This window comes from Suillus subalutaceus (assembly GCF_016647625.1).
Source record: "Suillus subalutaceus strain FC151 chromosome Unknown DFJ58scaffold_90, whole genome shotgun sequence".
Taxonomy (NCBI): Eukaryota; Fungi; Basidiomycota; class Agaricomycetes; order Boletales; family Suillaceae; genus Suillus; species Suillus subalutaceus.
Window position 1 is genome coordinate 109,609 of NW_024540339.1, and position 21,238 is coordinate 130,846.

General features: G+C 48.0%; 9 protein-coding genes across 9 annotated transcripts; 3 read left to right on the plus strand and 6 right to left on the minus strand.

Annotated features, from left to right (window-relative positions):
• Positions 1–570: 570 nt before the first annotated feature.
• On the minus strand, positions 571–2,693 carry DFJ58DRAFT_717341 (nucleotide-diphospho-sugar transferase; the record flags this gene model as incomplete). Its single annotated transcript, XM_041384349.1, has 6 exons — positions 571–761; positions 822–911; positions 969–1,998; positions 2,063–2,152; positions 2,215–2,286; positions 2,640–2,693. 6 exons carry the CDS (start codon positions 2,691–2,693, stop codon positions 571–573), a joined length of 1,527 nt encoding a protein of 508 aa, XP_041241418.1.
• Positions 2,662–3,847, minus strand: DFJ58DRAFT_799187 (uncharacterized protein). The gene is made up of 6 exons (XM_041390729.1): positions 3,635–3,847; positions 3,472–3,582; positions 3,315–3,413; positions 3,164–3,182; positions 2,961–3,110; positions 2,662–2,907 (listed from the first exon to the last, which is right to left on the minus strand). Exons 1-6 carry the CDS (start codon positions 3,827–3,829, stop codon positions 2,804–2,806), a joined length of 678 nt encoding a protein of 225 aa, XP_041241419.1. The 5' UTR covers positions 3,830–3,847; the 3' UTR covers positions 2,662–2,803.
• A 651-nt stretch (positions 3,848–4,498) lies between these two features.
• On the minus strand, positions 4,499–7,025 carry DFJ58DRAFT_730536 (uncharacterized protein; the record flags this gene model as incomplete). The annotated part of the gene is made up of 14 exons (XM_041385913.1): positions 4,499–4,732; positions 4,822–4,884; positions 4,939–5,018; positions 5,070–5,139; positions 5,197–5,255; positions 5,308–5,548; positions 5,610–5,842; positions 5,891–5,973; positions 6,027–6,138; positions 6,191–6,386; positions 6,434–6,539; positions 6,594–6,607; positions 6,657–6,781; positions 6,839–7,025. The coding sequence occupies 14 exons, from the start codon at positions 7,023–7,025 to the stop codon at positions 4,499–4,501; spliced, it is 1,803 nt and encodes a 600-aa protein (XP_041241420.1).
• A 1,389-nt stretch (positions 7,026–8,414) lies between these two features.
• DFJ58DRAFT_799198 (NADP-dependent oxidoreductase domain-containing protein) lies at positions 8,415–9,953 on the minus strand. Its single transcript, XM_041390730.1, has 8 exons — positions 9,742–9,953; positions 9,594–9,685; positions 9,458–9,538; positions 9,274–9,397; positions 9,143–9,209; positions 8,962–9,090; positions 8,854–8,903; positions 8,415–8,801 (listed from the first exon to the last, which is right to left on the minus strand). Exons 1-8 carry the CDS (start codon positions 9,819–9,821, stop codon positions 8,645–8,647), a joined length of 780 nt encoding a protein of 259 aa, XP_041241421.1. The 5' UTR covers positions 9,822–9,953; the 3' UTR covers positions 8,415–8,644.
• Positions 9,954–10,055: 102 nt separating this feature from the next.
• On the minus strand, positions 10,056–11,526 carry DFJ58DRAFT_799199 (ubiquitin carboxyl-terminal hydrolase). Its single transcript, XM_041390731.1, has 6 exons — positions 11,413–11,526; positions 10,806–11,360; positions 10,708–10,750; positions 10,509–10,658; positions 10,269–10,453; positions 10,056–10,218 (listed from the first exon to the last, which is right to left on the minus strand). Exons 1-5 carry the CDS (start codon positions 11,469–11,471, stop codon positions 10,301–10,303), a joined length of 960 nt encoding a protein of 319 aa, XP_041241422.1. The 5' UTR covers positions 11,472–11,526; the 3' UTR covers positions 10,056–10,218; positions 10,269–10,300.
• Positions 11,527–11,553: 27 nt separating this feature from the next.
• Positions 11,554–12,337, plus strand: DFJ58DRAFT_799201 (SOH1-domain-containing protein). The gene is made up of 3 exons (XM_041390732.1): positions 11,554–11,807; positions 11,862–11,981; positions 12,039–12,337. The coding sequence occupies exons 1-3, from the start codon at positions 11,584–11,586 to the stop codon at positions 12,109–12,111; spliced, it is 417 nt and encodes a 138-aa protein (XP_041241423.1). The 5' UTR covers positions 11,554–11,583; the 3' UTR covers positions 12,112–12,337.
• DFJ58DRAFT_799205 (triose-phosphate transporter family-domain-containing protein) lies at positions 12,270–14,293 on the plus strand. Its single transcript, XM_041390733.1, has 7 exons — positions 12,270–12,555; positions 12,611–12,799; positions 12,885–12,973; positions 13,069–13,507; positions 13,565–13,704; positions 13,753–13,937; positions 13,996–14,293. The coding sequence occupies exons 1-7, from the start codon at positions 12,383–12,385 to the stop codon at positions 14,098–14,100; spliced, it is 1,320 nt and encodes a 439-aa protein (XP_041241424.1). The 5' UTR covers positions 12,270–12,382; the 3' UTR covers positions 14,101–14,293.
• Positions 14,294–14,647: 354 nt separating this feature from the next.
• On the plus strand, positions 14,648–16,974 carry DFJ58DRAFT_799225 (uncharacterized protein). The gene is made up of 9 exons (XM_041390734.1): positions 14,648–15,005; positions 15,062–15,233; positions 15,287–15,673; positions 15,727–16,014; positions 16,064–16,136; positions 16,190–16,286; positions 16,339–16,358; positions 16,408–16,540; positions 16,590–16,974. The coding sequence occupies exons 2-9, from the start codon at positions 15,145–15,147 to the stop codon at positions 16,598–16,600; spliced, it is 1,098 nt and encodes a 365-aa protein (XP_041241425.1). The 5' UTR covers positions 14,648–15,005; positions 15,062–15,144; the 3' UTR covers positions 16,601–16,974.
• Positions 16,975–18,455: 1,481 nt separating this feature from the next.
• Positions 18,456–20,204, minus strand: DFJ58DRAFT_799242 (autophagy-related protein). Its single transcript, XM_041390735.1, has 6 exons — positions 20,106–20,204; positions 19,670–20,049; positions 19,317–19,609; positions 19,024–19,260; positions 18,687–18,960; positions 18,456–18,630 (listed from the first exon to the last, which is right to left on the minus strand). Exons 2-5 carry the CDS (start codon positions 19,987–19,989, stop codon positions 18,761–18,763), a joined length of 1,050 nt encoding a protein of 349 aa, XP_041241426.1. The 5' UTR covers positions 19,990–20,049; positions 20,106–20,204; the 3' UTR covers positions 18,456–18,630; positions 18,687–18,760.
• Between the last annotated feature and the right edge of the window lie 1,034 nt (positions 20,205–21,238).

The following is a 21,238-nucleotide window of genomic DNA, read 5'->3' on the forward strand; positions in this document are numbered from 1 at the left end:
AAAGGGCCAAAAAATCAAGTGTGAAATTGTTGGCAGGTATACGAGGCTTTCCGAAAAGAACATCAGTCTGGCCAAGGAGTCGGATGTCTGCAGGGCATTCGGTTACACAGCCGGTCTCGAGTGATGAGGAACACTGATGAGCACTACAGGGTAGGTGTGGTTCATTTTGGCTAAATTCTTTATGCTCAAAACGACGACGACGATCTCCTCCATTGATTGTAATGGCTGTGACGTGGGAGCATCAGGATATATCTGATACCGCAGACAGATCAGTTACTGTCGCGCTCTAATCGCAAGTGCCCGAAAGCCATCAGAATCGTGGCGGGAACATCATGACGTGTTAGATCATATAAGTCCATATCAGCAGACGAATAAGTACCCATCAACGAACACCACATACAAATGTACATAGAAGGACAAGAGATTAACGAGCCTCGAAAAGGTATGGTATGAGCATAGTCAGTTTCAGAGAAAGTTTGTGAGCGTGTGAAATCAAATCCCATTTCCACGAGCATCCATTGTGTCATATAGTCCGATGTTTCCGACTCCAGAAGTCCGAGATACAACTGTTCAGAGAAGTTGTTTCCAACCCGCATCACGACACTTCTTCACGAGGCGCTTCACCTCTTGCGATCGTGCACGCGTGGTGACGAGGAGGGTGTCAGGCATGTCGACGATAACCAGATCATCGACGCCCAGGCATGTGATAAGACGTCCTGAGCCGGGTACCACAATTCCCCCAGCAACTTGTTCCGTCAGCACTGTCGAACGGAGATGAAATTAACAACGAGGACTTTATGAGAAGAGGTAAAAAGAATCACCCAAAGAGCTGTCCCCAAGGACACGAGGTTGATTAGATTCAGCAGGCAGTAGGTCTGCGAGCGAAGAGAAGTCTCCGACGTCATCCCAGCCTAAAGTCCGATATCGGTTCGCTTCTTTGCAGATGAAATTGAAATGTGGAAACATACCAAATGTCGCCGGTACTACGGCAACTTTACCCTCAGCAGCAGCAGGTTCTGCGACTGCGTTATCGATCGGGATCTTCTCGAGCTCGGGCCAGATTTCATTGAGAGCAGCCTGGCGCAACGTCTCGTCGTCCCACGCTGCTGCGATCTTTTGTAACCCGTCGTGGAGTTCCGGCTTGTAGTCCTTAAGAAGGTCCAAGAGAACAGTCGCTTTCGTAACGAACATTCCAGCATTCCATCGGTAATTTCCAGTACCGATATATGCAGCGGCAGTACGCGCGTCAGGTTTTTCTTTGAAGCTGGAGACTAGCCTCGCATTTGGGGCTTCCTTGATGCCTAGTTTATTTCCGAGTCGAATATAACCAAAGCCGGTGGAAGGGTGAGAGGGTGCAATTCCAATGGTAACGAGATAATCTTTCTTCGCTACTTCGACAGCTTCTGCAACGGCAGATAGGAAGGCATCGTCGCCTGAAATCATGTGGTCTGCAGCAAATGAACCGATGACGGCATTTGGGTCTCTTTTCGCAAGGACAGCTGCGGCAAGTCCGATAGCTGCCATGGAATCCTTCGGACCAGGCTCGCAAATCAAGTTATGCGAGAGAAGGTCAGGCAGTTGCTCGCGGATGGACTTGACATGGCCGGGACCTGCGACCACGGTGGTGCGGAGGGGAGATGAAAGAGGGAGAAGACGGTCCCAGGTAGCTTGGATCAAAGAACGTCCCTTGAGAGTCAAGTCGAGAAGGAATTTGGGGTGCTCTTCTCGCGAAAGTGGCCATAGTCGCGTACCAGCGCCTCCTGCGGGAATTACAACGTAGAACCCGGGAATGTCGCGGACAGCATGTTGGAAAGGTGCAACCGCATTATCACCCAGTGGAGACGACGGAAAGTGACTGGTGGGTACAGCGACAAGGGATGGGATACTGTGCGGAGATAGGAATGGGGATTTGGCTCGGAGCTGAGGGCTGCCGGGCACTGGGGTGACAAAGCCAGAGCCTATACGCGAGCCGGCGTAATAGTTTCCGTTCCCATTTTGCTGTTGCAATTGAAAAAAACCCTGGAACTTAGAATCTGTTGAAGTGCAAAGTCATCCCGCTCACCTGAAACCCTTCCCGGATCTGACGTTCCAAACTTGCGTTTGCCAACCGTAGGTCAGCACATTCCTGCCGGAGATCTGATATCTCAACTTGCTATGTATCGATGCATCAGCGGCTGTCTTTTGGAGTGTCTTACATGGAGAAACGGAGCTTACAGATTTCTGCACTGCGCCCATGATCTGAGAGAACATGAATTCAACAGAGAGCCCATTGTCGCTGCTGCTAACCTGCCCGGCAGGTGGGGCAGCAGAAACCGAACGAAAAGGACATGATAGATGAAAGTCAATGAGTCGATGTCAAGGGTATTGTGTTAACTGTCGGAATGCAGCTTTATATAAGGTACTAGGGTCGTGCGTTTTTTTGTAAACGTGTATGAAGGCTTTTAGCGCTTATGCATAGTCTATTTCGGGAGTTGCCCCATGTTCTTATTCGGTAAAGTCAACGGAACATGCTAATTGCTGTTAGCCTTTGGGGTGAACCTTTCATCATGGCAAGCACCCGCAAGCTCACTCGATCAGGATAAGGCCATCCGTGAAAGAATCGCCGTTAACGTCATGAGCCGCAACATGCGTTGCCGTACGAGTTGGAAGATGTTGCCATTAGGATAACTCAACTTAATAGATATTTTACTCATTTCCTGTTGTCAGTGACACCGCAGTACTTAGCAGGATCCGGCCATTGCCCAATGCCCAGGCACCAGTGAAATATTTAATGCTTTGCGGCCCATGTGACATACACAGCTGACTAGTCTTCATCACTCTCGAATTCGAGAGCTTGGTACTTCCTTGCCTTTTTATTCGGGTTGGCCAAAGATGCGCCCTTCGGAGGTCGAGAGCTTGTTGAAGGTTCTGTTCTGCAGTAGAATCAGCTGCCTCTGAGTACGTGGCAAATGGAGGCTTACTGGATATCATGTTACCTGTCGGGGGCCTTTCCTTTGAACGAGCAAGTTCCGCTTCAAGAGCTTTGATTTTCCGTTCAGCTGCCTGATTGACAGCAGGGACAGGAACCTGGCTCAGGCCCAAGGGTGTGGGTTTCGACGGAAGCGTTGAAGCTATGGCAATGAGCTCAATGTGCACATCAATGCTGACAAGGGACGCAGCGGACCTGAATTAGCGTGGGATGACTCTGCGATAACGGTGACATTGCGGGGCGAGAAAAGGGGGGTTTAGTTGGCATTTGCGGGACTGAGCTTGTAGTGCAATCTTGTCACGAGTCAAATATTGTCGGTGAGCAGCCAACAACTCATGTGCCTTACTTCAGTTAACACCGCGGTTGCATGAGATGCGGCTTCGGCTGCCGACAGTTCTTTCAGGGCCATGTGCAGTGGAAGCTTGGTAGTTGGCCCAAAGGTGAGCTAATAAAGTTGTGGGTTGTCGGCCCGGCATAATCCATACATCAAGAGTAGTATTCACGTTGATGTCCGAGTCCTTCTCAGTCCATTCTCCAATGGTGAGGTCACCATTTACAAACGTGGTCCGAAGCTTTTCAGCGAAGTTCTCAAGCACCTGGCCTGATTGCACACCCTAGAATGACGTACGATAAGGGTAAGGGTAGTTGAAAGGCCTTGACACGAACGTTGGTGATGTTAAGGATATGTTTGGCGGACCACGAGCCTCGCCACCACCTGCCTTCTGGTCCCTTGAGGCCTAAGTAAATCGACCATGCAGATTCGGTTACTTGTGACAGTACGACAAATCGATCAAAACCCTGGTAGATAACCTGTATGAGTTCGTCAAGAACCCCAAAATGTGACAAGACGTCGGTAGACATGATGGAGCTGTAAGAGCTACATTTTAAGTTTATTACTTTATTGCCTTCCAAAACAGGCATTTAGGTATTGATACAAGTATCCCACGCACGGACCATCAACAAGAATGTATATAAACTAGTCCTCAAACTTTATGGTTCTTCAGAACATACTCAGCTAGGATCTATTTTATAGAAACTAACTCGAGTCTCGCATGTTTACACATGCCACATCCTTCAATTCCGCTGGATGACACTAGCGCTCACTCGTTCGACAGAGAACATGGTCACCGCTTGCGGAGATCTCGAGGACGTTTGGGTTTGTGCATTGTCGAGCTGCTTGCAGCCTGGTGAAGCCACACCCAACGAGTTGAGCGTCTGTCTGACGGAACCTCAGGATAATACTATTTAAATTACTTACGTGTTGTATATGGAAAATTCATCCTTTTGCCCCTGAATCCAATGTTCAGAGTGTGATATGTCGAAACTTGACCTTTTTACCATCGTTCCATCTTCGAAAGAGAACATAGTATCTGTTTCTAGGGATACTGAGAACATAGTTTGTGTGTTTTCGAGTTAGATCTAGCAAGTTGAACTTCTGTACGACGGAACTTCCGGATAACACGATTGCAATGTTACAGCATTTAAATTATACAAGTGTTAGCATACAAAAAACATTGTGCAAAGACTTTGTTACATGAGTCCTGCATCCGAAGCACGGCGCCTCAGCTTGTTCGCCCACCCGTGCCTCTCAGCGTATACATCTGTATTTGGCTGTTCAATTCCATCATGGTATTTGCGTGTCCATCGATAGTCTGTGAAACCTTGCTCCCGTATTTGTTTAGACGCGGTGAAAACGTTCCAAGATGTCGCATTGCTGAAGAAATCATCGATTTGCTTCGAGAGGACGACCCGAAGTTTCCGGATCTACAAAATGGAACCGCCGCATCAATAGGATCACACATTGAAAACGGTAAGACGTAGGCCATACACATGAAAATGATAAAGGGGATTACGAATATGTTGAGGCCAAAGAGGAGTAGGAGAACACCATATTCGATCGCCTGAAACAGGAAAGGCTAGAGAAACGACCATCAATTCATTTGCAAATGTTCGATTGTTCGACGGCTTACGGTAATCATAGTCACGATGCCATTTCCTATGGACCATCCAACAACAGACCATGCGCCTCCTTTGGCGCGAACATAGTAGGCTGCATTGTTTCAGAGAACAAAATTGGGCAAATGGAATTGATCTCACTCACGAAAGAGTTCAGTTGGATAAAGCCACGGAGTTACTAACCAGGTGGCGCCAAACGTGCCAGTATAGAGGAACTGAGAGGCACATCATTCACAAAAATGTTCTTCACGATACCGGAATCAGTTGCTTACTGTCATGGCTACAACACCGGCGCCATATGCCCGTTGATTGGGGCCCCCCGCCTGCGCGTCTATCAAGTGATATGAGTGACAATCAAACAACGGAGAGTAACCGTATATCACATTTGTCCAAGATGCCGCCAATGAGCAGGAGCAACGCCATGCCAGCAGCCCCCCATACCATTGTACTTCGCCGGCCAAACCTGTCCAGAGTGAACACGGCAAAGAGCACGCTGAACATGTATGACAGGTTATTGAATCCGGCCAAGAGTTTTGCCTCGCCTTGGCTGAAACCAGCACCTTGAATAAGATCGATGGCTATATATGACGTCAGAGAAAGTGCGAGAGCCGGTAGAGGAAAGTGCTTTGCCGTAGACAGTGATGACTCCGATGCCAACGAGCTCTTGCATAATCTGCAGCCATACACTTAGAGCAACTCTCCATCGTAGTTCGCGCTGGCTCTTTGTCCTCGGGAATAGCATCCGAAGATAACTATTGTTCTCTGCGTGCTGCTGGTCATGCATCACGCTCCGCACAATGGCACCGAGCTCAGCCTCAACTCCGTCCTTACGAGTGGCCTGCAACACAGTACGTGCCTCGGAGACACGGCCAACTTTCGCCAGCCATCGAGGGGACTCCGGAAAGAAAGGTACAAGCGCTGCGATGGTTTAACATAAGTTAGGCTGGGTAAAGGATCGGGACGAACCGAGGATAGCGAGCAGAAAAACAACTTGCAGAGCTAGAGGTGTGCGCCATGCCATTACCTGATTCTGATTCATGCTCGCAAATCTACAAATGCATCAGGCCATTTGTTTATAACAGGGTGTTTAGAATGGACTGACATCTCTATCCAATATGCCAATGACAGTCCACTGATGTTTAGGAAGAACTCAATGGCAAGAAAGCCGCCTCGTGCTTGATGTGGCGAAACTTCACTGCTCCAAACAGGAATGACTTTAATAAAGATGAGCACAAAGGATCAAGATAAGAACAGCGGGTTATCCACCTGCGTCGATGGCTCCCACACCGAGACCAGTCACGACTCGTGCGCAACACATCCAGGTGATGTTCATCGCGGAGGCTTGGAATATTGCTCCGATAATCGAGATAATGACACCCAATATTATGGCAGCGATACGGCCCGACCTGTCGGCAATGGAACCGCCAAGGAGTGCTCCAATGAGAGAACCGCCGTAATAAACCTAATCGACGTGCAAGAAAGGTTACTATCAAGAAGCTGCCAACTTACAGAAACTATTCCTCCAAGGGCCGCCAGGTTACGTGAGTTTCCCATGGTGGGGTATATGCCCATCAATTTCAGGTAATCCTCATTAAGGTTTACTTGGGACATGACTCTGCTCGTCGATGCGTTAACATTCACTCAGAAGAGGGAACGCAGGAAGGTATACCCTTGGTCATAACCCTAGTCGATTAATCAGCTTTTGATAGACAAGGAACGTGCAATTACTGACATAGAAAAGGATCGCCAGACCAGCAAGTAGGTTATTTGCCCAGTTATATGAGTTCGGGTTATTAAACTTGAACATTCGCCCAGCCGAATAACTCTGCAAATGAGATGTACACCGCCGATAAGCGTCTAGCTAGAAGGTAGGATCCGACTCGGAGGGAAGTAGACTTACGGGAAGGTACTTACTCATCCACCATTCGGGTGTAGCAAGAACTTTCTCGGCATCGCATACGACGGTTGCGGATGTATTCAACGAAACTCCATCGTTGCTAGCACCATTGGAGAATCTAGACGAATCTACAGAGAGTGATAGTTGTTCTGAATTATTCCGCATCTCGCGCGAGGTGTAAGGTGAAGACAGCTCTGTTTCCATACAGTACAGCAGAGAAGTGGATGACCTTTCCGGTGCGAAGAACCTGCAGACCTTGAGGCTAGCCACCGTCCGTATTTATACTAGTCAGTTAGTCGGTCGAGAACCAGGTTATGTTCCGGGCCTCAACCCAAGGACGGTGATGTCAGAATGCCGAGGTTCGACCCATGTCTCGATGTGCAGCCGGTAGAATCAAAAATGCCGACAGCAACCCGACAGGACATTCCTTGTGGGACGGCCTGAAATTGTACAAGATCCTGAAAGGATCAATGCTATACTAGATTCGCAATCAGACGTACTAAATGTGTAGGTACAAAATCCATTCAAAGAATCACGGTGCCCGGACTTGGCCCGGACCATGCACTCTCTCCAAATGATGATTGTACCATCTAGTTGATAAAACAATGAGGTCCAATCCAATCGACACTGGCGCAAACTCGAAAGCTTTCAGTCGATTGCCTGTTAGTGATTGCGCCTTGAGTTACTTGCAATTCTGGTGGCCAAGGACCAACCAATAGCGATCAAGTACAAAGCCAAGGTTTGATGGAATCCCCTACATTCAGTCATTCAGAGTACATAGTAAAGCTGTCACCATAGAGCCGCCGGGTAATGTTGGGGTAATGTAGCCGTGTTACGTAAGAAACGCGTATCGTTTATAGTTAAATTTGTGTCGAAAACTAGTACCCTCCTGGTATAGCACTGGTGAGTTTGCAGATAGTGACTCTAGTGAATTGATCAGAGCTGGCCGCTGGCAAGGTTCTTGCTATGGGTCACATCACTGAGTAGCGTGCAAATGATCAAACGTTGAATCATGATGCATGATTCATAGTAGTGGAGTCAGATGCATGTGCTCTCATGCACGTGCTTCCAATATACTGGTTGAACTCGAAGAAAATTTTGACCATGTGCATGAGGGCTGGCTGGATTGTACCTACGCAGGCCCCCACGTATCAAATATTCCATTCGCTTGATCCATCACATCATGACATTTAAATCCTCCCAGGCAACCAAGTACGTTTTATCGACCCGATATTAAATCCAAAATGTTTGGGGTCGAAATCCTGACTTTCCTGATTGGCAATCAAACAGATGCAATGCATGCTGTCGAGGAGCATCAAATGATCTTCCCGCGATCTAATTTAAGCGCTCAACTTCCTGGTACATTAATTTTCATGCAACAATGCCCAACATTGCCCACAATAAGTCACAAGATGTCTACCACATGACCACTCGTGGGTTGCGTTGGTGTGGATACACGTAGCTGAACGAATTTCATCTCGCCTGTATATCCAGTTATCGCCTCATAAAGGACGCGAAAGGCGTCATCACAAGGAACGAGGCATCCATTATCGGAACCCTTTCTGAGCGACGAAGACAACGATGGGTCATGCGACCAAGTGAATTTGATCGATAAGCCTCTTTCAGTCTGAATCAACGGGGAACTGATACCAAGCTCGCGCTAACAACAATTAGGGAGCATCAACAGGATTTCAGCTGATGGACCCGTCCTTTCCACGGTCAAGCCCGTCAAGTCGCTCAATCTCTTCGGGCCCGAGCTCAAAATCGTCCAATTGAGCCTTTGAATCAATGGGGAACTGATACCAAGCTCGCGCTAACAACAATTAGGGAGCATCAACAGGATTCCAGCTGATGGACCCGTCCTTTCCACGGTCAAGTCCGTCCAGGCGCTCCATCTCTTCGGGCCCGAGCTCAAAATCGTACAGTTGAGCGTTTGACCTGATACGCTCTGGCGTTGCCGATTTGGGCAGCGGAATAAACCTAAACCATTGGATGTAAATTCAAATTGAAAGATGAAACGATAGCGCCAAACCCTTTTTGAAGTGACCAACGAAGGAGCACTTGGGCTGCATCACGACTATGCTAAAAAGATTTTGAATCATAATCATATCTGGTGTAGCACCTTAGAAGCAGAACTAACATTCTGCGCTATAGTTTGAATGATCGGATGATCCATTTTCCCTCGCATGATCGGGCAGTAGGCTTGGACCACGATCGAGTGCTCACGGCAATAGTCCACTATGGGCCGCTGCTGGCAAAACGGGTGAAGCTGCCAGCATGCAATAAGCGGAGTGTGCTGCTCATCAAAATCAGTTGCATGCCTCAATTTGATTCACCGCAGGCATATCATATTTTGCATCTGCAATCTCTTCCAAATGCTTGATCGCGCTATAAAAAATGTTGCGTTACGATATAAGTCTTCTTTAGCAGGAAAACAATGTAGAAAACGCACTAATTTGAAACCCCAATAGATCGTATTTTTCCCGCATCACGGGCATCTTGTAAGGCTCTGTATGTGGCTAGGCGGCGCTCAGTGCCAGAACACGGGTCATGAATGAGAAACAAGTCGATGTACTCTGATTCAAGACGTAAGAATGCCTCGAATTTGTTCAACATGCATGAGGCGAGTGACTCACCAAAGCCGAATTTAGCAAGAGATTCATCAATGCCCTTCAGCGTGCTTTCATACCCATGGTTTTTGCTGACACATTTTGTCGCTAACGTTCGGTAAGGGATGGAAGCTCATTTCCTGGACTGCCTTGTGACACGCACTAATGAAAAGTTCTCCTCGGTCAATGCCGCTATCTCTGACAGCTTCTCCAACCGCCGTTTCATTGCGGTAAGCTTGGGCTGAATCCACGTGTCTGGAATAGTTCATTACAATGAGGGAGACATCACCAATAGTCATGAACCGCTTCACCTAAAGCCCGCTCGAAGCGCCTCAAGAACTGAGGCCCGGGTGGTGTAATTTTGATACACGCCAAATCCCAGGAGTGGCATTGTGTAACCTACGGTCGCGCCGTACGGATTCTCACTAGTTTAGCCGCAGACAAGTATCGGAAATACAAATTATTACCTGACACAAGTTGAATTCTGGACTCGATCGTAAGCATCATACGAGGTGGACCTGGTGAGCGTGCCGATCGTGCTTAGCGCTTAGTCCGCAGCTTCCTGCTTCATTATTTGTAACGGCTTGTCAGACTTCCCGATTTGAAAAGACCGCCCACTGAGACGTAAGAATAATGCAAGAAAAATGTTCAGGAACAAACTTGTGTACGTGAACTCGAGGAGATCAATGAAAGTATTATTCACACTGGGCACCAAGAGAGCTCTATTGTCATCACTAGTCAAACTTGGCAAGCGATGATGATACCGGGATTAAGGTGTACTCAATGCACTGCGGGCAAGGTCAGCTGTGTGACCAGATTGAAACTTCGAAAACCTTACTGTGACTATACATTAATCTTTGTCCGTACGCTCTAGGAATGCGTCGCTCTTTGCCTCTCCAAGCGCTCTTGCATCACTCTCTGCGCATCTGCTTTTGCCGAGTCAAGCTTTCCAGCCTTTGCTAGAGCCAATAACAAAGCATGCACAAGGCCGATGTGGTTATGGCGACGCGAGCTGTTTTCAAACTTCGAAAACAGAATCAAAAGGGTGAGGATCGGTGACAAAATATTTAGTACTCACTGCCCAACGCTCGCGCTTGGAGTTTTCATTGGAAAGTCTATTCATAAGATCACTCAATTCAGCGTCCCCTGCTGTACCTTGCAAAGCGTCTAAACGTCTTCTCATTCCAGGTATTGGGTCATCTCGAAGAGCGAGTAAGCTGAACTCAAGCTGCAGAATATAAGTTGAGATATAAAACGTAAAACACATTTTTGCTCACTGCTCCGGGTGGGTAGGTGTGTATCCGGTTCTCGATAACTTCCCTAGAAAACAGGGGGATTCAATAGCGAAATATGGCGAAGGCGTATCGCCAAGTACCTTGCTTTTTTAACCCATCCCTCTCCGGATTCGTCGTATTCCCCATGCCGCACTGGGTAAGGTTTCAGCCCATCAAGTTCATACAGACTCCCCAGTACCGGAAGGTATACGACAAAGTGGTAGGCTTCTTCGCTCTTCTTCGGAAGGTCGAGACCATCTAGTGAGATAGCACTAGGTGGAGAAAGGGCGTTATGAGCTTCTCGAAGCCAATCCGCGCTTGTGATAGCCATCCCACATGTCTGTGGGTCCATGCCTGTAGTAAAATTCATGAGGTCCATAAACTGGGGTCCGGCAGGGAGAGAGGCAATGTTTCCCAGGGCGTTGACGACGGCAAGTGTAGCACAAGCGTTGTTCACAGTTTGATGAGCGAAGAATCCGGGGAAATCTGAATCATAGTGACCAGCGCGAACACCAGGCTCATTGTCAGGTGATTCAGGAAGCCACTTAAACAAGAAGATTAGAGCATGTACAGGCTGTAGCGCCGCCAGCGATTCCGAGTCAAGTGAGTAGAGGTCATCGACGATGTAAGGCACTCCGAGCCTCTTCAGTAACTCACTGTGACCGGTCGCGTGAGTCAGGTAGATCAGTTATCATCGTTTCGACATACGTGAACACCCCAGGGTCAGATTCTGTAAGTTGCCAGCCACTGGAGTCCTCGTCTGACATCGTTCACGACGTGTAAAGCAAAATAAGAACTTACCGCGTCGAACCTCGGTTTGCCACGTGACCCTTGTTTGGTTTCCGTTCGTAACAAGCTTTTTCCACTTGCACTGACAATATGATGGCTTCTGACCCTGCTCAATCGCCTCAGGCCACGACAGAAGATCCACGAGCTGCCAATCGCGACAAATTTGAGCTTGAACTGGAATTCGTGCAGTCGCTGGCAAACCCATACTACCTCCATTCTCTCGCACAGCAGAATATTCTTGACCAACCTGCATTCATTAACTATCTGGAGTATCTCATGTACTGGAAAGAAAAGGATTATGCCAGATTCATACAGTTCGTCCATAGTTTGCGAGCGTTTACAATACTGCGACCGATGCCTTTGTTTAGCTACCCACATGCACTGCACCATCTTGACTTGCTGCAACACGCCCAATTCAGGTCAGAAATGAAGAAAGACGAATGGCGCGAATATCTGAACCAAAAGCAGTATGACCACTGGCGAACATGGTATGAGATACAGGAGCTTGTTAGAGGCACTTTCTTGATAATGATCTGTCGTGTCAGGCGTGATTACCCAGGGATGAGTACTAGTGTCGCCCCCACCGACCCCCAAGAAACCGGTGTGCAATTGCAATAGAATGCTCCTTTTGGGTAACATGGTTTACCGGAAGTCTTGGCGGAAGTTTATGGCGCGTTGGTTAATGAAAGTAACCATAAAATGAAGCGTTGCCAAAGATGCAGACTTCCCGACGCCCGTCTGACACAAGGAGTAACTTAGCGTGTATACTCCATGTCACTTTTTAGAGATAGATCCTTGTGGGTTGTCTTCCAATTGAAAATTCCCACGCCTGTTAAACGCTTCACGCGCGGGTACAGTATACCCGCCATCATCCGTAGTACTACTGTACATGGCTTACTATGCTGAAAATGACACTGAAGGTCGTCACTCATACATACCGGTGGAATCAAGCTTCAGGGAGGGCGGTCATGGCGAATCCAACATTCATATTGCGTCGCTTGCAGAGAAACAGCGAATATGGTGGAGAACTGCCATCATCAATGCATGCTTCCTAGCTTCATGGTACGTGGGTGTTACTGTCAGGCTCCTGAAACAGGTTCATGTGTCAACTGCATAGGTATATATTCGCAACCATACTGTCTCTGTACAACAAGTGGATGTTTTCGCCAGACCATTTCGCATTTCCGTATCCGCTCTTCGTGACTACCTTGCACATGTCTGTTCAGTTTGTCTTGGCTGCTACTCTTCGCGTCTGGTTCCCGCATCATTTCCGTCCAGAGAGAAGTCCTTCGGTAAAAGATTATGGGTGCGTGCTTTCTCGCAACAACTAGTACCCGTCGGGCAGTTTGTGTCCTCACTGGACACCAGTTCTAATTGTGGCCTCTTTGAAGCAAGAAAGCAGTTCCTACTGCCGTTGCTACCGGTCTCGATATTGGTCTGTCAAATGTGTCACTCAAGACCATTGCTCTATCATTTTATAGTGAGTTGTCAGTTCTGAACTTGGCCAGACGCTGGCCTATGTTTAAAATTTTAACATGTAATTTACGCTTAACTCATACATCTGGTTGTCTACAGCAATGTGCAAGTCATCTTCTCTCATCTTCGTATTATTCTTTGCATTTTTCTTCCGTTTGGAAGTGTTTTCGCTACGACTCGTCGTCGTCATCCTTCTCATTTTTGGCGGGGTGATCCTTATGGTTGCTTCTGAAACGGCCTTCGTTCTTCCCGGATTTTTACTTGTGATGACCGCCAGTGCATGTGGAGGTCTCCGCTGGAGCCTCACGCAACTGCTCATGAAGAACAAGAATATGGGTCTAGATAATCCTGCGGCTACCATATTCTGGTTGTCTCCTGCAATAGGCGCCACAACAGCCCTCATTAGCATCATCTGGGAGGGATGGTTTAACATATATGCATCGCCATTCTTTCGGGACATGGCCTCGAGCCTTCGTACGGGCCTATTCTTGGTCGCCCCCGGTATCGTGGCGTTTTGTATGGTCATGAGTGAATATTAGTACGTTTATGACCATGCACTCAATTCCACAAGGCCATCTAATTAGGTCAAAAAAAGCATTATCCAACGTGCCGGTGTCTTGCCAATGTCAATAGCCGGGATAGCCAAAGAAGTCTCGACCATTACGATCGCGGCTTGGGTTTATGAAGAAGAGCTTACGCCACTCAATATAGTTGGCGTAGGTATCACAGTCTGCGGTCCGTTTCGAAGCTATATGAATGCGGCACTTCTAACGGGGTCTGTAGGGATTGGCCTTTTTACGTTCCACAAGTACCGCAATTCCATCGATGGTAGACTATCAGTGGACGCGGAGGGAAACATGATAACAATAGATGACGAAAATATGGGTGACTCGTCAGATTCTGTCCATGGGGTCGATTTCGAGCTTAGTGCTGCTAACCTCGGGCATCGAGAAGATGATCATTTTGCGGTATGTTCCATCGTTACGGAAACGTTCCAGAATTGTGACTCATAGAAACGCCACAAAGCATCAGGGGTCTGATGATAGCGACGCGCATCAACGCCTGCTTTTTTCTACCGATCATGACGATAATCATCATGAAGGCGAGGAAGATGCCGAACAAGTATTCTGAGAGTGTTCAGTTGTCTGAGTTGCTGAAAGAGGCATAGAGCTAGGGTCGCACTTCTAATTACATATGCAGACTAGTTACTTTTTTTTTCCAGAAGATAATACCCTAAAGCGGCCCACCTCCTCCAGCCCATTTGCACCTTGTTGAAAATGGTCCCTAGAGGACTAGAGTGCCACTAATCATAACGAACCATTGCCTCTCTAATTTTGTCCCGAGCCGTGCAAAACTCAAGTTTGAATATTAAGCTTACGTTGATGCACAATAATAGTGAATTGTTTGAGTTATGGTTCAAAATCATTGATCCGGTATTCCGAGGACACCTGACTCTAGCTGACTTCTTTTCCGCTGAGCCCGGACTCACGCGACCTTGGTGGTGCTGTGATTTTTGGTTAGATGATTGGGCCACACGAATTGGGAGACAAATTGTAGCAAATCGTTCGGTTACTGCGGAATATTTATCTGATGTGATCAATTTAGTCAGCACAGCAGAAAGTGCTCGACAACATGTGGCTGCGATGGAAACAGTGTGAAAATTGAACCCAAGTTCTCCAAAGTGCCTGCAGGAGGCGATGAGCGGCCTTGCGCACTACACAGGCCCATCAAGGAGCCGGACAGTCCCGCAGGTGAAATTAGAAGGCGATAATCGGACTGCTGCTTTATGACGTGTAACAGTCTAGAGCTTTTGTGATGCGGCTAGTAAGTAATATTTCCGCACGTTTTTTTTTGCATCAATGATTAAGTGCTTTATGCTGATTGTCAATCCTATTACGATATGAAACCAGAAGAAACGGACATTCACGGATTGACTAATACATTTGCTAGATCGTTGAAATGCTGGGTTAATGGCGATGTTCTGTTGTGTAAAGAGGCCCGATCCATTGTCGGTTATGGTGCGCGTATGAGCACGGGCAAGTGGGAAATCAGCCATATTCAAACTTTTGATCTGACTTCGTTCGGCGTATAGATCTCACACAACGGCCTCGAGGTATTTAGGCTGTGTGATATATAAATCCGCGCTTTTCTGCCTTTTGAATTATTCACTTCACCATGGATGGTTTTCAATTCATTATCGAGTCCCCCCAAGAGACCCAAGGTCACAAGAAACGCCCACGTCTTGTGACTTCTTGTGATAACTGGTGCTGCTCGTTGAAATCTCCATCAAGTAATTTACACTTACCTTATCACTTAGCCGCCTCAAAAAAATCAAGTGCCTACAGTCATCCCCCGAGACACAATGCGAGGCCTGCAAGGCAGCCAAAATTCCATGCAAGTTTCGCGATCGCGAACGATATTTTGCTGAGCGTAGTCGAGCCATTGCGGGCCCCAGTTCCGTGCCACCGTACCATGGATCGTCAAGTAGAGCAACAACCACTGTCGCAGAGTCTTCAGAGCGTTCCAATCCGAGCAGCACCAGCGAATACGCCACTCCGGCATCGACCGCGTACACGCCACCGTCACAAGGATATACCAATTCTATATCTCGCTCCCCGTCCTACTCGCCACCGGGAACAGCATCTGCAGATCATGGTCGCTATCAAACCTATCCAGATCATTCAAGGCCTCCTACAAGTCATAGGTAATATATCCACACCTCTCAGATATCAACATTCATTGACGTAGCCATGGAAGACATACAGCTGTAGCTGATGATCACAGTCGTCGATACGGAACTCCCGGTCCAGGTCAGCCATTGGGTCGTCCCCATCCCACCTCGAGCGGTTACCGACCAACTCAGGTCTTCGACCCGATGCATCCTCAGATGCCACAACGCAGCTGGATGCCACATTTCATCCAGATATTCATCAGTCAACTCGGCAGCCAATGCGCGTTCATGACTTACGACGACCTATATGAAAAATTTCGACATCAGACTCTATCCCCTTTACTCTCCAACTGTATCGCAGCACTGGGCGCAAGGTCTGTCTTCTGCAATGCACTCAACTTGGATATGAACGAGGTGCAATAGGTTCTCTGACATACCGGATGTTGTCGCGCGTGGCCCACAAAACGTTGCAGATATTTTCTGTGAGAACGCCAAGGTTCGTGGTCGCGTGTGTGTGTGTGTGTTCTGCTGACCTAATGGAATGAATAGGAGATGTTGTCCGCGGCACTCAACCAACCGTCCCTCGACGTTCTTCACGCTGTCATCACCCTGGCATGGACGGAATACAAAACTGGTCGGCTTCTTGGTAAGTACCGGGAACGTTTCCCTTGTTCCTCGGCTAAATACTTGTCTCCTAGGATTCCGACAATACGGTGATGTAAGTGAAGTTGGAACGTTTAGCTGACTCGTGTCTGACAAACGATCAGCTTGCCATGAGAACCGCAATGGCTATAGGATTATCTGAAGAATCCACCAGGCAGATGAGCCCTTACGACAGTTACCAAAATCGTCTTCGTCTGACATGGCAAAGTGTCTCCCAATTATACGCCGCATCGGCTTGTGAGTTGTCAGACTCGTTGTGTTTCAAGCCACCCTAATCATGACCAAGTGTCGGGGTAATTTTGATGGTCAACCAATCTTTCCACCCGCTGCAATAGCAAATACCAAAATCTTGCTTTGTCATTACCACTCCAACCCCTATGCCCCTTCCCCTGGTTGATACTTAGGGGAGACGCTTTGGTTTCTCATTCCACTCGGAGACCGCTGGCAGGCTTCCTTCATGGACAATATGTTTCGTGCCGCCTCTATTTATTAACTCGACGTATAGATTAACTCACACAATAATGCCACCAGGCTGCACGTTACAGTGATTAGATATGTACAATCATATGCATGTATACACAGAACTTCCAGAGCAAACTTGAAGTGACCTCCAAGAACTTCAGCTCCACGCGCATGCGCCATTGTCAGTTAACCTGTGCATACTGCGGCATATCACCATGGGAAGGTCGATCGTCGTCGTCGTCATCACCATCATGCTCAAGGTTGGTAGTTGGTTTGCTCCTCATAGATTAATCACACCGATCAGGCGCTCCGACGCTCCCCAACGCCGTAGTTCGCGCATTAAGTGTGTGCTCTTACTTACGAAGTGGCCGGCGGCCGAGTTGGACCGATTCAGAAACAGGGTTTGAAACAACACTGCATCCCACGTTGTGAGCTAACTTGGGATTTATTTAGCTCAATCACGAAGCTTAATCATGAAAAAAGACGAGAACACTCGAATTGATGCGCTGAAGGCTCGTGCTGCGCAATTTACATTAATAGCATTGTCCATTGGCATTGAGCAAGAAACCGAGTTCGACTCCGAGGGCTTTCTGACAGAGCCCGCTCGAAATGGGAAGTGTTCTTTTTTTTCTTCCAGTTGCAAACCTGTAAGTCGGGACCGTTCTAGAGGAACAGCTGACTTCCTTCTGTCATAGGGTCTGATCATGACTACGACACTAAGCAGGCCGGCGGTCAGACTACTTACCTACTCTTACTCATGGCACCGGGATTCGGTGCGAATGTCACGGTCGGCGCCCATCGCTGTGATGCGTACATGTTCAGAACTGTGCAGTGTACATGTTCCGCCGGCTTTTATCGAGTACATAACAGGAATGGAAGTGCAGGAACGACTAGCACTGCCACCTGGAACGAGCTGCTGCGCTTGAGGGACAAATCGACGAGCATGATTCGCGGGTACACATGCCGGCGGTGCCAACTTGAAGCAGAGTTGAGTTGCGAAATTAAAGTCTTAGTCCTGCACTATTCAATAGAATCGGCTCAATTATCACGAGGTACGCAGTATCTCGGAACCAATCAATGCATGCCTGTGCCCTGGAGGCTGGGTATACAGTTTCTTTCAAATAATCCCGCGTTTCAATGTAGAAGCGTCGATGAGTCTTAGAGGCACGATCAGTTACTTGCGGGGTGACAATTGGGCTTCTCGGTGAGGCTGTTCGCGTACTAAGACCGTGATGTCGACTGTGCGTCTTTTACTTATATATAATTTTAAGCTTGCTCATCCCCGCCGACCGGCAAACTTCAAGCGTCAGGCCCGGGGGTCGATTTTATGCGTAGCTTCGCGGCAAGCTCCTCGACCCTGTAAGAGAAGGGCATTCTGAGCGCAATGCTGAAGCATAATGGTTTAACAGGGTTCAAAGTTTAACCATGCGCCACTGCTGCGATATGATGGTTGCAAACAGTGCAAGAGTGTTGCTACACTCCGTATGTAGTAGACGTTTGACGCGAGTCACGGACTTCAAGGCGTTTTAAATATGTGATCAACTCTCCGCATGCTATTGTTGTAAGTTACCATTGATCAGGCCTGTCAGGACTGGGGAGGTTGCATCAATATGCATTGGACGCAGCCCGCGGGTGGACTTTTAGGAGGTGATATTCCAGTAAAACAAATTCACTGTCTTCAGATCCGGACATGATCATGGCAGACAGACGCTTTGAAAACAAATTCACTGTCTTGAGATCCGGACAATGATCATGGCAGGCAGACGCTTTGAAAACAAATTCACTGTCTTGAGATCCGGACAATGATCATGGCAGACAGACGCTTTGAAAACAACCGAGGATGGACTGGCGAATGAAAATTAAAACTGCCGGTGTGAAATTTGTCCAATAAGAGAATTCTCAAAAGACGTGACTCACTCACGCTACAGCGGAGAAAGGGTATCTTATACATTTATCGCCCAGAAAAGTAGGTCAGTAGAAATGCACTACAATTGCCTACCGTGCGATTCCTACGCAAACACTTACCCACCCATCTGCACCTGCCATACAAGCCCCTAGCCATGCCATCTCCGCATCAGGGGGCACCAGCACACCATGCATCATAGCATAGGCGAGTTCTGGGCCAGAATATGGTGCAGGTGGGAAGAGGAGGGGAAGATGCGTAGATAGATAATGCACTAGGGTATGCGCCGAGCCTATTTAGTGACTCGATCAGTTCCAACAATCCTTTACCAGTAGTCCTTTGGAGAGAAACACACCATCTTCAAGGTTCGGAGGGACAACGTCTTGCATCACGGGCCCATCAGGTAAATACAACCTAACTGGAATACTGCGAACGTTATAAGCATTATCACGGTCCGGCGCACTCTGCGGGTCCGCAGATGGCGGTCTTGTATGCATAGATGGATTGGTAGAAGGTGGTGGAGAACCCGACCGCGCAAGTGCAGTTGTAGGCACTATCTTAGATGCGACGCGCCAATAGTCATCGAAGTTATCTATAAATGACGAGCATACTGAGTCGCGCATACACAGAATGAAGCAGCTGGCTTACGTTCTTTGATGCCTTCCCAGATACCATCCTGGTCTTGCTTACGGAGACCGGTCATGCGCTTCGTATTTCCCCATCGTACGAAGTCTGCCTCCTTGAGCTGCCCCATGAAAGCTTGTTTGCACGACTCGGCAGAAGGCGAGAGAAGAAGCTTCTCTGTGGGAGGTGATGCAAGGTGGAGAATGAGCTTCAAGGGAGTCACTTGCAGATTGTAATGAGATGTGGAAGTCTGAGACGGAGGCCGAATTGAAGCAGAGATGATGTGATTATCGTAAATCAGCCCTATCGGCCAGTGCCTACCAGAAGATCGTGTTCAGGATACATTGTATACCGCGCTACAAAGCTCTGAAACTAACCACTTCAACAGCGTACCTTCCTCGCTCTCGAACCACCATTCTTCCTCCTTAAGCATCTTTCCAGCTGCCTCGTCAAATACGACATCCATCAAGAACCGTCGTATCTCAGGCATAAGAAGCGGCAAGTAACTGACACGAGGAGCTTGAATATAATAACATTCCAGGCCACGATCGGAATTCGCTGGCAACTCTTTTGAGTCTACACGAATTTCAAGGGGAACAGTACCCTCCCATGTCAGGCGACGAAAAAGAGTTGTTGATGCTGGAGTAGAATTCGCAGACGGCTGACCGTGATGGCGCGTAGTACCGTATGTAGACATCAGAACTCTGCCGAGATGGCAACTGTTTGCAAGAAGCGCTTCAAGAGTCTTAGAGCAGCACTGCAGCAGCAAGTTATGATACCTCACGTGACTCGACGCGACTAATATGTAGTTACCAGTCCAACTAGCACCAACACACAAAATAAGGTCCACGTCGCAGCACCGTCGATGGGCTGGTGCCAAAGGCATGTTATGGAATTCCCTCTATATCACTCACATGAGACTTTCTCAAGGCCCTTGGCTTCGAGACAAATATCGCCAAGAACAGGATTCATGTCATCCCTTGTTTCCCCGGTAAAATAGTTCGAGAGTACAAGTGATCACAGTGTTTTGGATGCCTTTGGAAAGATCACAACTCACAACGCTGACATATGGCTTCCAGCATCCGCACCAATCATGGACGATGCATTCTTTTAATCACCACCGCTGCTTCATCTATTTTCCGTGCACATTCTTCACCCTGCTCGAAGAAGCAAAGATCTGCCAAGGTCGTGGGTTCAGGAGACTTCCTATCATGGACCATTGGGTGGTTCTGCAGCCACAATCGTCTCGTATTATTGTCTTTACAAATCCGTTCAACAGCAGAGGGAGTGGACGGTTTTGGGGATCGACGCACTGTTCCATGATAGAGTTTTGCTGTGCTCGCCGTTACCAGGGCTGTGAACGTACGAATTGCCACGGAGGTGAAGGTTAACTATTACCCCAAACCATGAACTCCGATGGCACGATCCTCGGCGTGATCAGGACTGCAGCAAAAGCGTCATGGGAGTTCACGATGACCCCAACAAAAACTCGGATAATCCAGGACCTTCTCAGTTTGCGGCCAAAGAGTGTGTCGGTCCGGCGTTGCTACATAATTCAATTATCGTGGTAATGTACCGTCGAGTCGGAGATAATACAGACGTCGATCAGACAGAAGAACGTTCAGGAGGCAGGCGGCCTCAGTATATGATGAGCGTCAGCAAAACAGTCGTTCCGGAATCCATCGTGACTGGCGTCATATTCATGATACTTTGAGATCGATGTTCGATGTCATGTCCGCAAGTTCCATGTTGAGCGATCATGAACGATTCATCACTGAGGGCCTAGACCTCCGGAGTCGGGAGCGTAGTCAGGAAGAAGCATCTGCAGCGGGCCGCATAAGGCAGGCTTGGACATGAGTTGCCTTCTATTAAGCGACCATCCTTGCATCGCAAACGTTGCAATGGTAAGTAGCTCGGATACACACACACACATATAGATTAGACGT

What these genes read in the sequence shown, in the direction of transcription:
- DFJ58DRAFT_799187 (XM_041390729.1), bottom strand. Translation starts at nt 3,829, where the DNA reads ATGTCTACCGACGTCTTGTCACATTTTGGGGTTCTTGACGAACTCATA. An exon ending in ATATCCTTAACATCACCAAC is followed by an intron (nt 3,583 to 3,634) that starts GTTCGTGTCAAG and finishes ACGTCATTCTAG; the next exon opens with GGTGTGCAATCAGGCCAGGT. An exon ending in AGAAGGACTCGGACATCAAC is followed by an intron (nt 3,414 to 3,471) that starts GTGAATACTACT and finishes CAACTTTATTAG; the next exon opens with CTCACCTTTGGGCCAACTAC.
- DFJ58DRAFT_799198 (XM_041390730.1), bottom strand. Translation starts at nt 9,821, where the DNA reads ATGCCACTCCTGGGATTTGGCGTGTATCAAAATTACACCACCCGGGCC. An exon ending in GCGCTTCGAGCGGGCTTTAG is followed by an intron (nt 9,686 to 9,741) that starts GTGAAGCGGTTC and finishes GAACTATTCCAG; the next exon opens with ACACGTGGATTCAGCCCAAG. An exon ending in TTCAAACTATAGCGCAGAAT is followed by an intron (nt 8,904 to 8,961) that starts GTTAGTTCTGCT and finishes AAATCTTTTTAG; the next exon opens with CATAGTCGTGATGCAGCCCA.
- DFJ58DRAFT_799199 (XM_041390731.1), bottom strand. Translation starts at nt 11,471, where the DNA reads ATGTCAGACGAGGACTCCAGTGGCTGGCAACTTACAGAATCTGACCCT. An exon ending in ACACCTACCCACCCGGAGCA is followed by an intron (nt 10,659 to 10,707) that starts GTGAGCAAAAAT and finishes TATATTCTGCAG; the next exon opens with CTTGAGTTCAGCTTACTCGC. An exon ending in CCAAGCGCGAGCGTTGGGCA is followed by an intron (nt 10,454 to 10,508) that starts GTGAGTACTAAA and finishes CTGTTTTCGAAG; the next exon opens with TTTGAAAACAGCTCGCGTCG.
- DFJ58DRAFT_799201 (XM_041390732.1), top strand. Translation starts at nt 11,584, where the DNA reads ATGATGGCTTCTGACCCTGCTCAATCGCCTCAGGCCACGACAGAAGAT. An exon ending in GATTATGCCAGATTCATACA is followed by an intron (nt 11,808 to 11,861) that starts GTTCGTCCATAG and finishes GCCTTTGTTTAG; the next exon opens with CTACCCACATGCACTGCACC. An exon ending in TATGACCACTGGCGAACATG is followed by an intron (nt 11,982 to 12,038) that starts GTATGAGATACA and finishes CTGTCGTGTCAG; the next exon opens with GCGTGATTACCCAGGGATGA.
- DFJ58DRAFT_799205 (XM_041390733.1), top strand. Translation starts at nt 12,383, where the DNA reads ATGGCTTACTATGCTGAAAATGACACTGAAGGTCGTCACTCATACATA. An exon ending in GCATGCTTCCTAGCTTCATG is followed by an intron (nt 12,556 to 12,610) that starts GTACGTGGGTGT and finishes TCAACTGCATAG; the next exon opens with GTATATATTCGCAACCATAC. An exon ending in CCTTCGGTAAAAGATTATGG is followed by an intron (nt 12,800 to 12,884) that starts GTGCGTGCTTTC and finishes GCCTCTTTGAAG; the next exon opens with CAAGAAAGCAGTTCCTACTG.
- DFJ58DRAFT_799225 (XM_041390734.1), top strand. Translation starts at nt 15,145, where the DNA reads ATGGATGGTTTTCAATTCATTATCGAGTCCCCCCAAGAGACCCAAGGT. An exon ending in AGGCCTCCTACAAGTCATAG is followed by an intron (nt 15,674 to 15,726) that starts GTAATATATCCA and finishes TAGCCATGGAAG; the next exon opens with ACATACAGCTGTAGCTGATG. An exon ending in ATCGCAGCACTGGGCGCAAG is followed by an intron (nt 16,015 to 16,063) that starts GTCTGTCTTCTG and finishes GAGGTGCAATAG; the next exon opens with GTTCTCTGACATACCGGATG.
- DFJ58DRAFT_799242 (XM_041390735.1), bottom strand. Translation starts at nt 19,989, where the DNA reads ATGTCTACATACGGTACTACGCGCCATCACGGTCAGCCGTCTGCGAAT. An exon ending in CTGGGAAGGCATCAAAGAAC is followed by an intron (nt 19,261 to 19,316) that starts GTAAGCCAGCTG and finishes CGTCATTTATAG; the next exon opens with ATAACTTCGATGACTATTGG. An exon ending in CCCTCCGAACCTTGAAGATG is followed by an intron (nt 18,961 to 19,023) that starts GTGTGTTTCTCT and finishes GTCACTAAATAG; the next exon opens with GCTCGGCGCATACCCTAGTG.